The sequence below is a fragment of the Salvelinus alpinus genome, chromosome 9, assembly GCF_045679555.1.
Source record: "Salvelinus alpinus chromosome 9, SLU_Salpinus.1, whole genome shotgun sequence".
In the NCBI taxonomy this organism is placed as follows: domain Eukaryota; kingdom Metazoa; phylum Chordata; class Actinopteri; order Salmoniformes; family Salmonidae; genus Salvelinus; species Salvelinus alpinus.
This window is the reverse complement of record NC_092094.1, coordinates 52764324-52777412: the sequence shown is the minus strand read 5'-3', so window position 1 is coordinate 52777412 and position 13089 is coordinate 52764324. Positions and strand designations below refer to the sequence as shown.

Here is a 13089-nt window from a genome sequence, read left to right as displayed (position 1 = left end):
TACAAGCCAAGGTGAACAGTGTCATCTTTAATTATATACAGTTTATTGTACACATAGTGGTGACGTGCTCATGCCTCTGCAGCAATTCAGAGAATTAAACCGCTCGTTCTTCTCCAAGCACAAACATATGGAGACGGGGACTTCTATCACCGTGAGGTGCATAGAGCAAACTGGATCCTGCCAGGTTTAACTAGTACTAGCTGTCTGGGTCAGAGATTGGGTTAACACAAAGCACATCCCCCACAGCACAGAGAAAAGCTCGATGGTTAGGGCTGTTAAGTAACCCAACATAAGGCCTGAGCCAAGCATGTATAGTCTCTGTGCTGTTGGGAGTGCTTTTGTAAGGTGTATTAATACTTAAAAACCACTGGAAAACAAAATCACTGCAATACCACACCCCTTTTTTCACACAGTTTTCTAAAGCCACACTTTATGCTTTTTATTTCATATTTTTTTCTCCAGAGTCTGTTTGGCGGTGTGTGTGTGTCTAGATGGAGATGTTGCGGATGGGGAAGAGGGGGTGTTCAGTCGAACAGCTTGGCTGCTATGGCTTTGCCGTCGTACTTGGAGTTCTTGCCGTCGAACTCGGAGGGCAGGATGTCCGCGTCAAACTCCTTGTAGTAGTTGTCCAGCTCGTCTCCGTGGACAAACACCTGATTTGGTAGACAGACAAACCTATTAACTAAAATATTCTCACCATATACACTCAGTGGCTAGCTTATTAGGTACACCCATCTAGTACCGGGTCAGCCCCCCCCTTGCCTACAGGACAACTTGAATTCTTAGTGGCATGGAAACGTTGGTCAATTGGTATCAAGGGACTGAACTTGTGCCAGGAAAACATTCCCCACACCAGTACACCACCGCCACCAACCTGTACGATTTGACACCAGGCAGAATGGGTCCATGGACTCATGCTGCCTACGCCAAATCCGTACTCTGCCATCAACATGACTCAACAGGAACCAGGATTAGTCTGACCAGGAAATGTTTTTCCCACTTCAATTGTCCAGTGTTTGTGATCGCGTGCCCACTGGAGCCACTACTACTTGTTTTTAGCTGATCGGAGTGGAGCCCGGTGTGGTCTTCTGCTGCAATAGCCCATCCGTGACGAGGACCGACGAGTTGTGCGTTCCGTGACGCCGTTCTGCACACCACTGTTGTACTGTGCTGTTATTTACCTGTTTGTGGTCCACCTGTTAGCTTACATGATTCTTGCCATTCTCCTTCGATCTCTCATCGAGCTGTTTTCGCCCCCAGGACTGCCGCTGACTGGATGTGTTTTGTTTGTCGCACCATTCTCTGTCAACCCTAGGCACTGTCGTGAGTGAAAAGCCCACGAGGTCGCCCGTTTCTGAGATACTGGAACCGGTGCACCTGCCACTGATGATCGTATGCTCAAAGTCGCGGAGGTCACTCGTTTTGCCCAACATTCAATTGAACGGTAACTGAATGACTGGATGCCTGCTTTATATAGCAAACCACGTCCACGTGACTCAGTCTGTAGGAGCTAACAATTTTTGTGAACTGGGTGGTGTACCTAATAAACTGGCCACTGAGTTTTTCATTATTGTATTTACTGTTACCTGTATATTACATGTCGATTTAAGAACCCATTCACCTTCCTTACTTGTTGATTTTTATCATGTTACTTCAGACATTATCCCACATTTTTTCCCACTACTTTCCCACCAACCTCTCACTATAAAAAGGCTCAATTTTAAAATGCATTCTTCCGTGTTCTTTCACAGGGCCTGTTTCACTCACTCTCTCCAGCAGCTTGCCCTTCATGAGGGGCTTGACCACGTTGTAGGTGGTGGTGAAGTACCAGGGTTGGTGGATGAAGTGGACAGCCTTGAAACGGGCAGGGAAGGAGTCCTGATACACACAAGAGGAACAGCGGTTCAATTCGTTACAGATCTCACCACCACTATCACCATAAATAATCATCCACGTACGAGTAATGGAAAGGGAAACTATAATTGTTGCGCTACAACAAAGTTCAGGGCATTAGAGCCGGGACGATAACCGGAAAATATATATTTTGAAATCCATTATTTTGTATCATAATGTAATGTGCTGTTTACTATTCCTTTGGAATGTGTGTGAAAGTGACCTGCAACATGTCCACCATCTTCTTGAGCTCAGTGGGTTTGATGCCTGAGGCCTGCTGCATGGTGAAGCCCTTGAAGTTCTCAATGATGCAGAATCCGTTGATCTGAGTCTCCTCGTTCTCCAGCAGGCTCTCCAGGATTACACAGTAGGCACGCAAGATCTGATGAGCACACACATACACGCATAGTCACATGTGCGCAGACACACACACACGTTTGAAGCACACACCCGTTGACACTTCTGTTGTCAACATGACGAGGAATGGGAAAAAAGGGCCAGCACTCACTTGATTATGATTATCAATAGTAGGAGCTTTGTTTTTAATTCTCTTTCATAGCAACATGACTCAATAGACTGACCACACTGGCATACGTTACGGCCAGTGTGTGGTCTATTAAGTAATATTGCTATGAAAGTGAATTAAAACTAAGCTTCTATTATTGCAAATCGTAATCAAGTGAGTGCTGGCCCTTTTTTTTTGTATTTTTACATGATTTATTTTTGGTTCCAAGCAACCTTTTTACCTGTCTACACAGATTTGTAGTTTTTTTTTTTTTCAGATTTTGAGCACATTCTTTTCCCATGTTGAGTGTGACAGAAGCCCTTGATAACCACAGATCTCATGAGCCAATTCAAATTATTATTGTCATGGGATGATTTCAATGATCAATAACTCCCATTTGACAACCATTACTGTATATCTATGAAAATGTTGGTCCTGTCATGTTTTTAGTGCCGTGCGGGGACCACCAATGATTAAAAAAAAGTTTTTAACTAGGCAAGTCAGTTAAGAACAAATTGTTATTTACAATGACGGCCTACTGGCGACCAGTAGGTTAACTGCCTTGTTCAGGGGCAGAACGATAGATTGTTGCCTTGTCGGCTCGGGGATTCGATCCAGCAACTTTTCGGATACTGGCCCAACGCTCTAACCACTAAGCTACCTGCCGCCCCCAATGTATCTCAAATGTGTGCATTGTGGGGACCCAGGTCCCCGGTAGCCACCTCATCGAAGGTGATCTCTTCGTAATCCCAGTTCTCGATGTTGAAGAGCAGAACGATGCGGCCGTACTTGTCTCTGCTGGACAGGATGCCTGGGTAGCCGGCCTCGATGGTGCTGCGGACAGCCTCCGGGGTCAGGTTCTCGAACAACTCCGGGTAATCCCTCCTGAAGCGCACGTATCCTGAACGCAGACACAGGATCATCAAGATCAGATATAGTCTGGCCAAGTTAGGAGTTAAGCATAAAGGAACTTCAACAGATGCTTATGTTGTTTGGTTAGGGTTAATATTTTGTTCCAATGCCACTGTTTAGAATGATCATGTGCACAATAGCATGACTTCCTTAGCCTGGTCCCAAATCTATTCATGCTCTCTTGCCAACTCCAACAGTACTTAGCTATACAGCAACAGATTTGGGACCAGGCTATAGCTGCCTGTCATTTTAAGATAAAGCATTTATAACACATGACGTCAGCTTCAATGAAATAGACCGGAAACGTGCTCACTAAGCTTCACTGACACACAGTACAGTAGTTTGTGGGGACCCACCCTTCATTAGGTCGAAGGCTCGGGGCACGTCGTATTTCCTGGCGCGAATGAAGCGGACCAGCATACCGTCGGGCTTCTCTCCAAAGGTTTCCAGCACCCCTTTGGCCAGGTCGTCCTCAGCCTCTGCCTTCTCCTTGATGATTCCCCTCAGCTCCTTGACTGCCAACGCCCGCTTTTCGTCTGTCTCGTTCAGCTCGTCCTTGGCCTGTAGGGAACCATCAAAGCATCAGTCAGTCAACCTCAGATGAGGTCTACAACCTCAGAACTGAAGAGCAGCTATATATTTTTTCAGATGATTGTGCTATATGTGGCATCTACACAGTATGATGTCATGCTTGTTCTTGTAATTTGCCTTTGCAAAGAAATAGCTATTTTGGGGAAATTTAAGATACAATTAAGTGTTCTTGTTTTTGAGACCAGAGAGAGTTTGTACAGGTAGTCTGGACTCCAGTTGAACGAGACAGACGAAAAGTGGTTGCACTTGAGTTTAAGGTAGGGCTTATGATGTGAAGTGAATTTACAGTGTGAGGAAGTGACCGCAGACCTTCTGCACGGTGTGGTCAGGCAGCTTGGCGCAGGGTCCGAACACGGGGCCGTGGTCCTTGACCGTGAGGCGCTCCAGCTTGGCCCTGAGAGCCTGCTCTTCTTCCGACACCATGCGGAACGTTCCACTCTGGGGAGAAGAGGGGTGGATGATCTCACAACCATGACTTGCCAACAAAAACACCATTCGCTCGCAAGACTACCAAATAGCTACCTTACGAATGAGGTTTAATCCAGGGCGTACGCCAATCTACAATCCAAAAGGAGGCCTCTATCAATGGGCTTTAGTATTAGCATGAGTTAATCTCCCTCACATGAGCACAGTAAAGCCTGGTTAACCTGGGCTGAGATCTGCTTAGGGGTTAATGCTAGCAATTGACAGCATCCAGCGCTAATGTGCCTGAGAAATGTTGAGCTGACATTGTCCATGGCACAGGAAGTTATATGACGTTTGAGTCAACGTTCCCTGATGGGTGGACTGTCTGGCGGCCATATTGAGTGTCATTCTATTTCTGCTGTTTGAGTAACCCTACTGTGGGAAGTGACGGAAGAACATGATGACACAATAAGCCTATCTATTGTGGATTGCATCCTCCGAAGGAACACGATGATGCACTCCGTTTTCTGCTCATCACTGGATGAAAAATAACATTTCTCAGAACTGACTCTCAAGCTCAATGTCTCTACATTCGTCGTTCCCCAGACTTGTTACATTTGACCATTGATCTGCGATACAAACACCACTGAATGGCTTGAGTAATTACAGTGCAGCATCTAAGCCTGTTGCATAAAAAGAGAGGAGCTTAGAGGTACTTACGACAACAGCCATTTCTTTAGTTGTTTAGAGCAGCTTTGTACCCACTGGAAAATAAGAGGGATTTAATTATTCACAATTGGAGAATTGATTGGATTCCAGGAAAACATCAAAATAAACAATTCACGTATTGTGCTCCAGGTTTAAACTCCCTCCATCTTAACCCACCAGCATTTGTAACACTTCAGATTGTGCGCCTTATTTGTCCGTTATCTGAATTAACAAAATGTCTGATTCTGTGTATTCTTTTATATAGCAGGATGTATCAAATAAAAACACCAGACTCAATCACGATATCACTGACAGAATAAGCACAGTTGTATAGACAGGGTCAGGCGTGGGTCAGCCACTCAATTTGGAGAAACTGTACAACTGATCCCATAGTGCATTCAGATCATCGGAGCAACCATCAAAGCTTCCCTCAAACTTCTGTCTTGAGTCAGCTAGAGAGCTCTGCGAAAGCACTGGACTCCATTGCTAGTCAGAGCTATAGGCAGTGGGTTCTTAAGTCCTCCGCTAGGCACAAGAAGGAAGCTGAAACATTCCGCCTGTCCACATTTGAGATATGGTCTATGAACCACAAAGTATTCAAATCTCTCGTGTTTAGCAGATTTAACCCCGCAGCGTTCAACAACCAAACCAGCATACAAGGCAATGCTCTGCCTTGTAAAACATGGGAGTAATATGTCATGAAATACCAATAATTTTTCACTCCTTCCTCCTGAGCAAAGAAACTTCCTAATTTGGGCTCCAATCCAGCAACACTCCACTGGGTCCATCAGAACTGCCAAACCCCCAGCAGGATTTGGAATGCACCACCCCCTGGGTGTGAGGGAGATGGGTCACAGTGGGTACCCCACATCGGAGGCTTCCGGATCGGGGAGATCGAGCCTTACCTGGGGAGGGAGGAAGCTGGGCGCTGTCGAGAGTCTGTGGAGCAGGACGGCCAGGCCCTACCATTTGTAGCGTCAGGATTGGTGTCGTCACACTGGATTACGCCCATCAAATTTCTCTGATAATCAGCATAAAATGGAAAGGAGGGAAGGACAGAAGAGGGCAATGATGCTGAGCCAATCGAAGAAGAGAAGGTGGGGTTAGGGTGGGCTAGAGTGACGGTAGGGGTTGCTGTGAGGTGAGATGTAATGGTAGGGATACACTTTTAGGTTAGAGGTGGTTTGGGGGGGTGGGGGGTGAAAAGGGGGAGGCATTTAGTAGGGAAGGGAGTTGATTGCATTTCAACGCTTCTTGGAACAAGTGAAAAGTAGTGGTTGTTAATACTCTCTGTGGCCTGCAACATGAACAGAGCACTGGAGAAGGGGAGGTTCAGACCCGGTGTTGAAGGCACTCTGACCCTTCACGTGTATGACCATGCATATGAGTGGGAGGTCTGTCTTTGCTGTATAGGACCAGGTCCCCCCCTCTGCCACCCATTGTGCAGCCAGGTAAAGTGTATAAAGCAAGAGTTTTTATAATATTGTATCATTGACAATGAAGTTCAATGCGAGGACATGTCAATGGGGCTAGCCCAGATTGTCTAAACCTTTTTTTGATATATCATGATACCTTCTTCTCCACCACCCAATGACTACTGGACCCCACCCCCATGCATTAGAATGTGGAGTAAGGTCTATTCTTATCAGTAAACACAGAGCCCAAATTAGCCACGAGTTCTATTATCCAGGTGTTCTCAGGTTCGTTTTCAAATACATATGTTCTTATGTACTATAAAGGATTAAAATGCTGTGCCCGTGCTATATAACATAGTATAGTAGCATTGTGGTGCATGTGGCTACAAACAATGTTAACCCTATAGAATGGGGACGAGTTTAATGTAAGGTTTGTTACGTAGGTACATACAGGTACAAAAGTCCCCCATTTAATCAGAATAGAATGAGGGTTAGAAAAAGTGAAAGGGTGATTGAACTAAGGAGTAAGATTAATTGAGTGATTCAGCTATGCAGAGAGAGAAATATACAAATACTAGGTGTTAGGTGTGGTCTTTAGTTCGTAGCACGGGAAACATTTGAGGAACAATGAAATGAGTAAGTGTGGGAAGTAGGTGAGGAATATAACCAGTGATGGTGAAATAATGAGTGACGTAGGAAGAAACCAAGAGTTACATGTTGAGGTAGCCATGGGTGTTACAGTATAAAGCAGATGAAGGATATTCGGTAGTGAGCCCCTTTCCCCCAAAATGTCACTGATGCACGTTTCGCACTGATGCAATGGTGGAGCAGGAGTAATCTCTTAAACCAGGTCTGATCCGCTCAATGAGGGGGTCCGTGTGACTAAAGCGTCCCGAATAGCAGCACAATGCCAGGCTCTGTGTTCCCATAGTCAGCCCTGAGCCCAAGGGCTAAGTTAAAGCTTTAGTGTGTGTGTGTTAGAGAGGGAGTGTGTGAGTGAGTGAACCAGCAGCAGCACAGATAGTGGGACCATATAGGCTGCGTTTAGACAGGCAGCCCAAATCTGATATATTTTTTTTCCAATCACAGATCTTTTCACAGCAGCTCTTTTTCAGAGCTGATCTGCCTTTCCAAACAGGACTAGTTTTTGTTTCTGCTAATGCAAGTGTTGATCTAAGTGGCTAAAGCTGCAGGATTTCTCTGTGACGCCATACTGGCAGTTCTCTCAATCATCAGCATGACCCATGACCAAACAAAAAAAGGTGGAAGGAACGAACTTTGATGAACTGTTCAGCTTGGCAAAAGGAAGCTCTGATGTAATGGCAACCATTAAAGGTACATTCCCTAAGGCCGGGATTCATTCAACGACTTGTTTCAGCACTGCACTACTGCCAATGTGCCTTTTTTTAATAGCAATCTGAAATTGCCAATTTCCCCAACGTAGGCGGAGATCGCATTCGTGGTAAACACTGTGGACGTCGGCTCAAGCCTAAATGTACTTTTCAAAGTTAAGTGCAATGCACTTGTCAACAATGCGCCTTTCATTGAATCCCGGCCTTGGTTTGCCAGGGAACCGTGTCACCCCAAGGCTTTTTTAAGGACGTAGACTTGCGAAGAGCCTCTGCCTATCTTTTTTGCTTGTAAGTTTTAAACCTTACACGATTATGTCTGTTCTTCCAACCCTAATCACATCCGAACAGACGTAGTTAAAGTGGCAATATGTAACTTTTTGGGTGACCTGACCTCATAGAAATGTGAGTTACAGATCTGCAAGTCTAAGAAGCGGTAGACCTGTTCTATGTGCCACATTTCTATGCTTCCCGTTCTTAAGTTTCATTTTTGCATTTTTTACTTTCGGTTTTGTACACCAGCTTCTAACAGCTGAAATACACTATGTTTGGTTATGGAAAATATATTTCACAGTGGTTTAGATGGTTCAATGATTCTCTACACTATACTAGCTTAGTTTGTCACAAACTGAAATTAGGCAAACTATTAGAATTTTTGCAACCAGGAAATGGCAGAGCAATTTCTGCATAGTGCAAATATGGTAGTGAGAGGAATCACAGTAGCTGACAGTGAGAGGAGATGGAATTTGGCTGACATTCTTGTTCTCATCAATGAACCATTTGATCTCAATACAGGTTTCTGTTCCCAAAACTAGAATCTGTTATGAACAGAGTGGACTAAGTTTAGTAGACTTTACCACTTGCAAAAGTTTTTAAAAATCGCTTTGTTTATTAGGAGTGTAAAGGCAAATTGAGTTATTGCACACGCACACTTCACAGGGTAGGCGTTCCCTAACGGAAATATGCAGAAGGATGCTAGAACTGACCAATAGGATCTCGCTAGCTCGTGCTTGGCTCTTCCCACCTCCCTGCTTGTTCTGCCCTCTATGACTCATTTGTTCACATTGGAAATGACAAGCTGTGGTCTATCTTGGTTTAGTTATTTTATCATCTTTGGTGCAACTTATTTTAAAATCTATGTAAAATATGGAAGTAGATCACTGTTTAGTTTCAACAGGCTCTTCCTAAATGCACAGACAAGCTGTTCTTTAGAATAGGCAGTTCATATTTTTAAGTGTTTGTGTGTGTGTTACCACGTTTTTCTCCCCAATTTTGATCTTGTCTCATCGCTGCAACTCCCCAATGGGCTCGGGAGAGGCGAAAGTCGAGTCATGCATCCTCCGAAACATGACCAGCTAAACCACGCTTCTTAACACCAGCCCGCTTAACCCGAAAGCCAGCCGCACCAATGTGTCGGAGGAAACACTGTCTCAAGGAGTCGCTAGAGCGCGATGAGCCAAGTAATGCCCCGCCAGACAAACCCTCCCCTAACCCGGATGATGTCGGGCCAATTGTTTGCCACCCTATGGGACTCCCGGTCACAGCCGGTTGTGACACAGATTGGGATTGAACCCGGGTCTGTAGTGACGCATTGCAGTGCCTTAGACCGCTGCGCAACTCGGGAAGCCCTATTTGTATGTTTTTACCACATTTTAAGACCCACAGTAGACTGAAGTGGACTTACATAGAACCTCTGTAGAGCTTTAGTAAACCATTCGAAAGACTCAGTATTGACCAACCACTTCAAGTTAAGTAGTGGCATTGCATAACATTCATGGATATCTGTAGGCTACTTCAGAAATGTATAAGGGCATTTGTGGGGCAAACTAAAGGAGGAAAATAAACACAATTCCTTTTTTAAAGACGATATTTGTGTGCAGCATCATGAGCATAAAAAAGCTATATACATGCTCACACCTGTAACTGCCAGAGCAGGCGTCTCTGAGCCTCCTTTGATATAATATACAGTCATGACCAAAATGTATTGGCACCGTTGATAACGATTAGCAAAAAATGCTGTAAAATTATATACATTTTTACTAATGCAATTGCTCAGAGAAATATATTTTATTTAAACAAGTAACAGGTTTTCAGTGGTGTTCAAGTCCATAACATCGAAGATCCACCACCATATTACATGCCTACTGTAAAATATGGCCTATTTTGCTTCCACTGGTCCTGGGCCCTTCTTAAGGTCAACAGCATCATGAACTTTACCCAGTACTAAGACACTTTAGCCAACCTGGTTGCCTCTGCCAGGAGGCTGAAACTTGGCCGCAAGTGGATGTTCCAGCAGGGTAATAACCCCAAGCACACCAAATTTCACAAAGAAATGGTTAATTCGCCACAAAATCAAAATGTTGCAATGGCCATATGTCTCTGGACATGAACCCCATTGAAAACCTGTGGTTTGAATTGAAGAGGGCAGTCTATAAGCGCAGACCAAGGATGTCAAGGATCTGGAAAGATTATCCATGGAGGAATGGTCTAAGATCCCTCCCAGTGTGTTCTCCAATCTAATAAAACATTTTAGAAAAAGGCTCAGTGCTATTATCCTTGCAAGGGGAAGGTGCTGGAGTATTGAAAACGGGTCAAAATTATTGCCACACCTATCTTGATTACTTGTTAAAGAAAACCTCTTTCTCTGAGAAATTGTATTAAATTTTCCAATTTTGTTTATCACACAATTATAGCTCAGTATTAAAAAAATTAAAAAATGTAACAGTATTTTTTGCTAATCTTCATCAAGGGTTCCAATAATTTCGGTCATGACTGTAGGTCTGACGAAGCACGCTGCAGCATACAGCCAGAATGGTTACACTGTAGAACCTGCCTAAGACCAGTCTGCTCGTCAGTTTAAAATTGGCAGACGTTTGATTTCCCAGTGGCTACAGCTGCAACATTTACACATAAGTTTAAGGAGCTCTCTGGAGGGATTTTAAGGAGTTCTCTGGGGTGATGAATCATGCTTCACCTACTTGCAGTCCGACAGACAAATCTGAGTTTGGCGGATACCAGGAGAACGCTCCCTGCCCGAATGTATAGTGCCAACTGTAAAGTTTGGTGGAGGAGGAATAATGGTCTGTGGCTGTCTTTCATGGTTTGGGCAAGGCTCCTTATTTCCAGTGAAATCTTAAAGCTACAGCATAAAATGACACTCTAGGGCAGGGGTCGGGAACCTTTTTGACTAAGAGAGCCATGAAAGCAAAAAATTTGGAAATTTATTTCAGTGAGAGCCATATAATATATTTTAAAAGTGAATTCAACTAAATGTCAGTATAATAAGCCTCTGAATTTATTCTTAAATAATGTTGTTATAATATTCGCTTGCACCCTGCTCAGTAGCTCTTGGCACGCTTTCTTTCTGCTGTCTCCCGCAGGGTATTTTGATGCAAAGGTAGCATGGCGCGTGTCGAAGTGCCGCTTTACATTCGACCGTTTCATCGATGTAATTTTGTCATTGCAAATTAGACACACCGCAGAACCTGCTCTCTCCACAAAGGCGAATTCTTCGGTCCATTCGTCCTGAAATGTACGATACTCGTCATCTTTTTTTCTTTTTGCCATCTTCTTCGTCGAAGGGTTAGCTTTGAGCTAATGACCGAGCAGACTGATTCAAAAGGAGGCGTTTACCTGTTTTACCTAGCAACGGCCAACGTAGGCCAGTATCATTTAATTAAAATAATGGACAATTGCTCCTGCAGCCCTGAACAGGACATGAGCAGTGAAAAATCGATGGATGGATTAAAACAAGGAGTTGTAGCGATGAGACAAGATAGTAATTACTAGCGATTGGATACCACGAAAATTGGGGAGAAAAGGGGATAAAATTTATTTAAAAAAATAAATAAAAATAAAAAATAAAAAAAGTGAGAATATTTGGTTTTATCTGCGAGCCAGATGCAATCATCAAAAGAGCCACACCTGGCTCGGGAGCCATAGGTTCCCGACCCCTGCTCTAGGGGATTCTGTGCTTCGAACTTTGTGGCAAAAGTTTGGGGAAGACCCTTTCCTGTTCCAGCATGACAATGCCCCCATGCACAAAGAGATTGGTGTGGAAGAACTTGACTGGCCTGCACAGAGCCCTGACCGCATCCCCCATCTGGATGATTCTATGGAAATGGTAGCTTTCCTGTCCCTCGCATTAACCAGGGCAAAACACCCTAAAAATCTGATAATGACACAAAATATGTTTTTGTTGTAATTTAAGTGTTTAATTGTTAATAAACATGTAACAAGTAATATTGCGATTATATAATTATATTTTTTTACATTATTGTAGAACATGGTCAGCACCTTGAGCCAGGAAACATGGGTTAGTGACATATTTTGAGTCAAAATATTTAAATGTCATAATACAAAGTAAAGTATTATAGCTGTTAAGGAATTACATAAACATATCAACTAAATATTATAAATAATTTATAATACCTGTCCCTCAATTTCATGTCACTGATGTTACCCTTAATTTAAATTTAAAAAACTGTCACGAATATTACCGAGGGTGGCTCCCCTTCCCGTTCAGGTGGCGCTCGGCGGTCGTCGTCACCGACCTACTAGCTGCCATCGATCCTTTTTTTCCTTTTTTCGTTTGGTTTTGTCTAATTGTTTTCACCTGTTCATTGTTGGGTTGTTAGGGTGGTTATTTAAGTTCGTTTAGCCCGCTTATGTTTGTGCGGGCTTGTCTTCTGTATTGTGAGAGGTGTTCGTGTTTGTTGGGTTTTTCGCTGTCCGGATAATTTACCAGAGTGTACTTAAGTGGAGTTTATTTACGCCTATGTTTGGTGTTACCCTTTGTACCTTTTTTGGTTGGACATTAAAGCGTGTTTTTCCCCGTATCCTTTGCTCTCTGCGCCTGACTCCACACCCATTCACTCTTTGAGCGTTACAAAAACACCATGTTAGCAATTTGATGATTCATTTGGTAATTTAATGCAAAGCTTTTAAACCCGTCACTGGTGTTATACAGTTTATAGTATGGGGAAAGGAAATATGATTGAAATAATTGATCCAATCACATTATTAAGTGATTTATTTACAATTTAAAAAGTGTGGTTTGCACTACTGTGGCCCCCATTTTAGATATGCCATCTTGTCAGCAGATTCTTCACTGGTGTTATGTCTTGTGTTACTGTTCCTGCTGGTAACACCCGTGACATTCCAGTAACACCAGTGACAATAACACTGCTAACTTTTTATATCAACGTAAGGTTTTACAACGTTTCGATGTTGTAATTTGTAACATAATATGGCTTTCCTTTTGATAGATATGGCAATTAAAAAAGTATGTACTGCTGAAAAGCTAAGACTC

General features: G+C 43.5%; 1 protein-coding gene and 1 long non-coding RNA gene across 2 annotated transcripts; one reads left to right on the top strand and one right to left on the bottom strand.

Annotated features, from left to right (window-relative positions):
• Positions 1 to 7: 7 nt before the first annotated feature.
• rlbp1b (retinaldehyde binding protein 1b) lies at positions 8 to 5998 on the bottom strand. Its single transcript, XM_071326651.1, has 8 exons — positions 5920 to 5998; positions 5027 to 5070; positions 4211 to 4339; positions 3667 to 3871; positions 3121 to 3299; positions 2117 to 2275; positions 1768 to 1878; positions 8 to 653 (listed from the first exon to the last, which is right to left on the bottom strand). Exons 2-8 carry the CDS (start codon positions 5036 to 5038, stop codon positions 525 to 527), a joined length of 924 nt encoding a protein of 307 aa, XP_071182752.1. The 5' UTR covers positions 5039 to 5070; positions 5920 to 5998; the 3' UTR covers positions 8 to 524.
• Positions 647 to 2054, top strand: LOC139530345 (uncharacterized). The gene is made up of 2 exons (XR_011666010.1): positions 647 to 1444; positions 1752 to 2054. It is a non-coding gene; the product is annotated as an uncharacterized lncRNA (long non-coding RNA).
• Positions 5999 to 13089: the final 7091 nt, after the last annotated feature.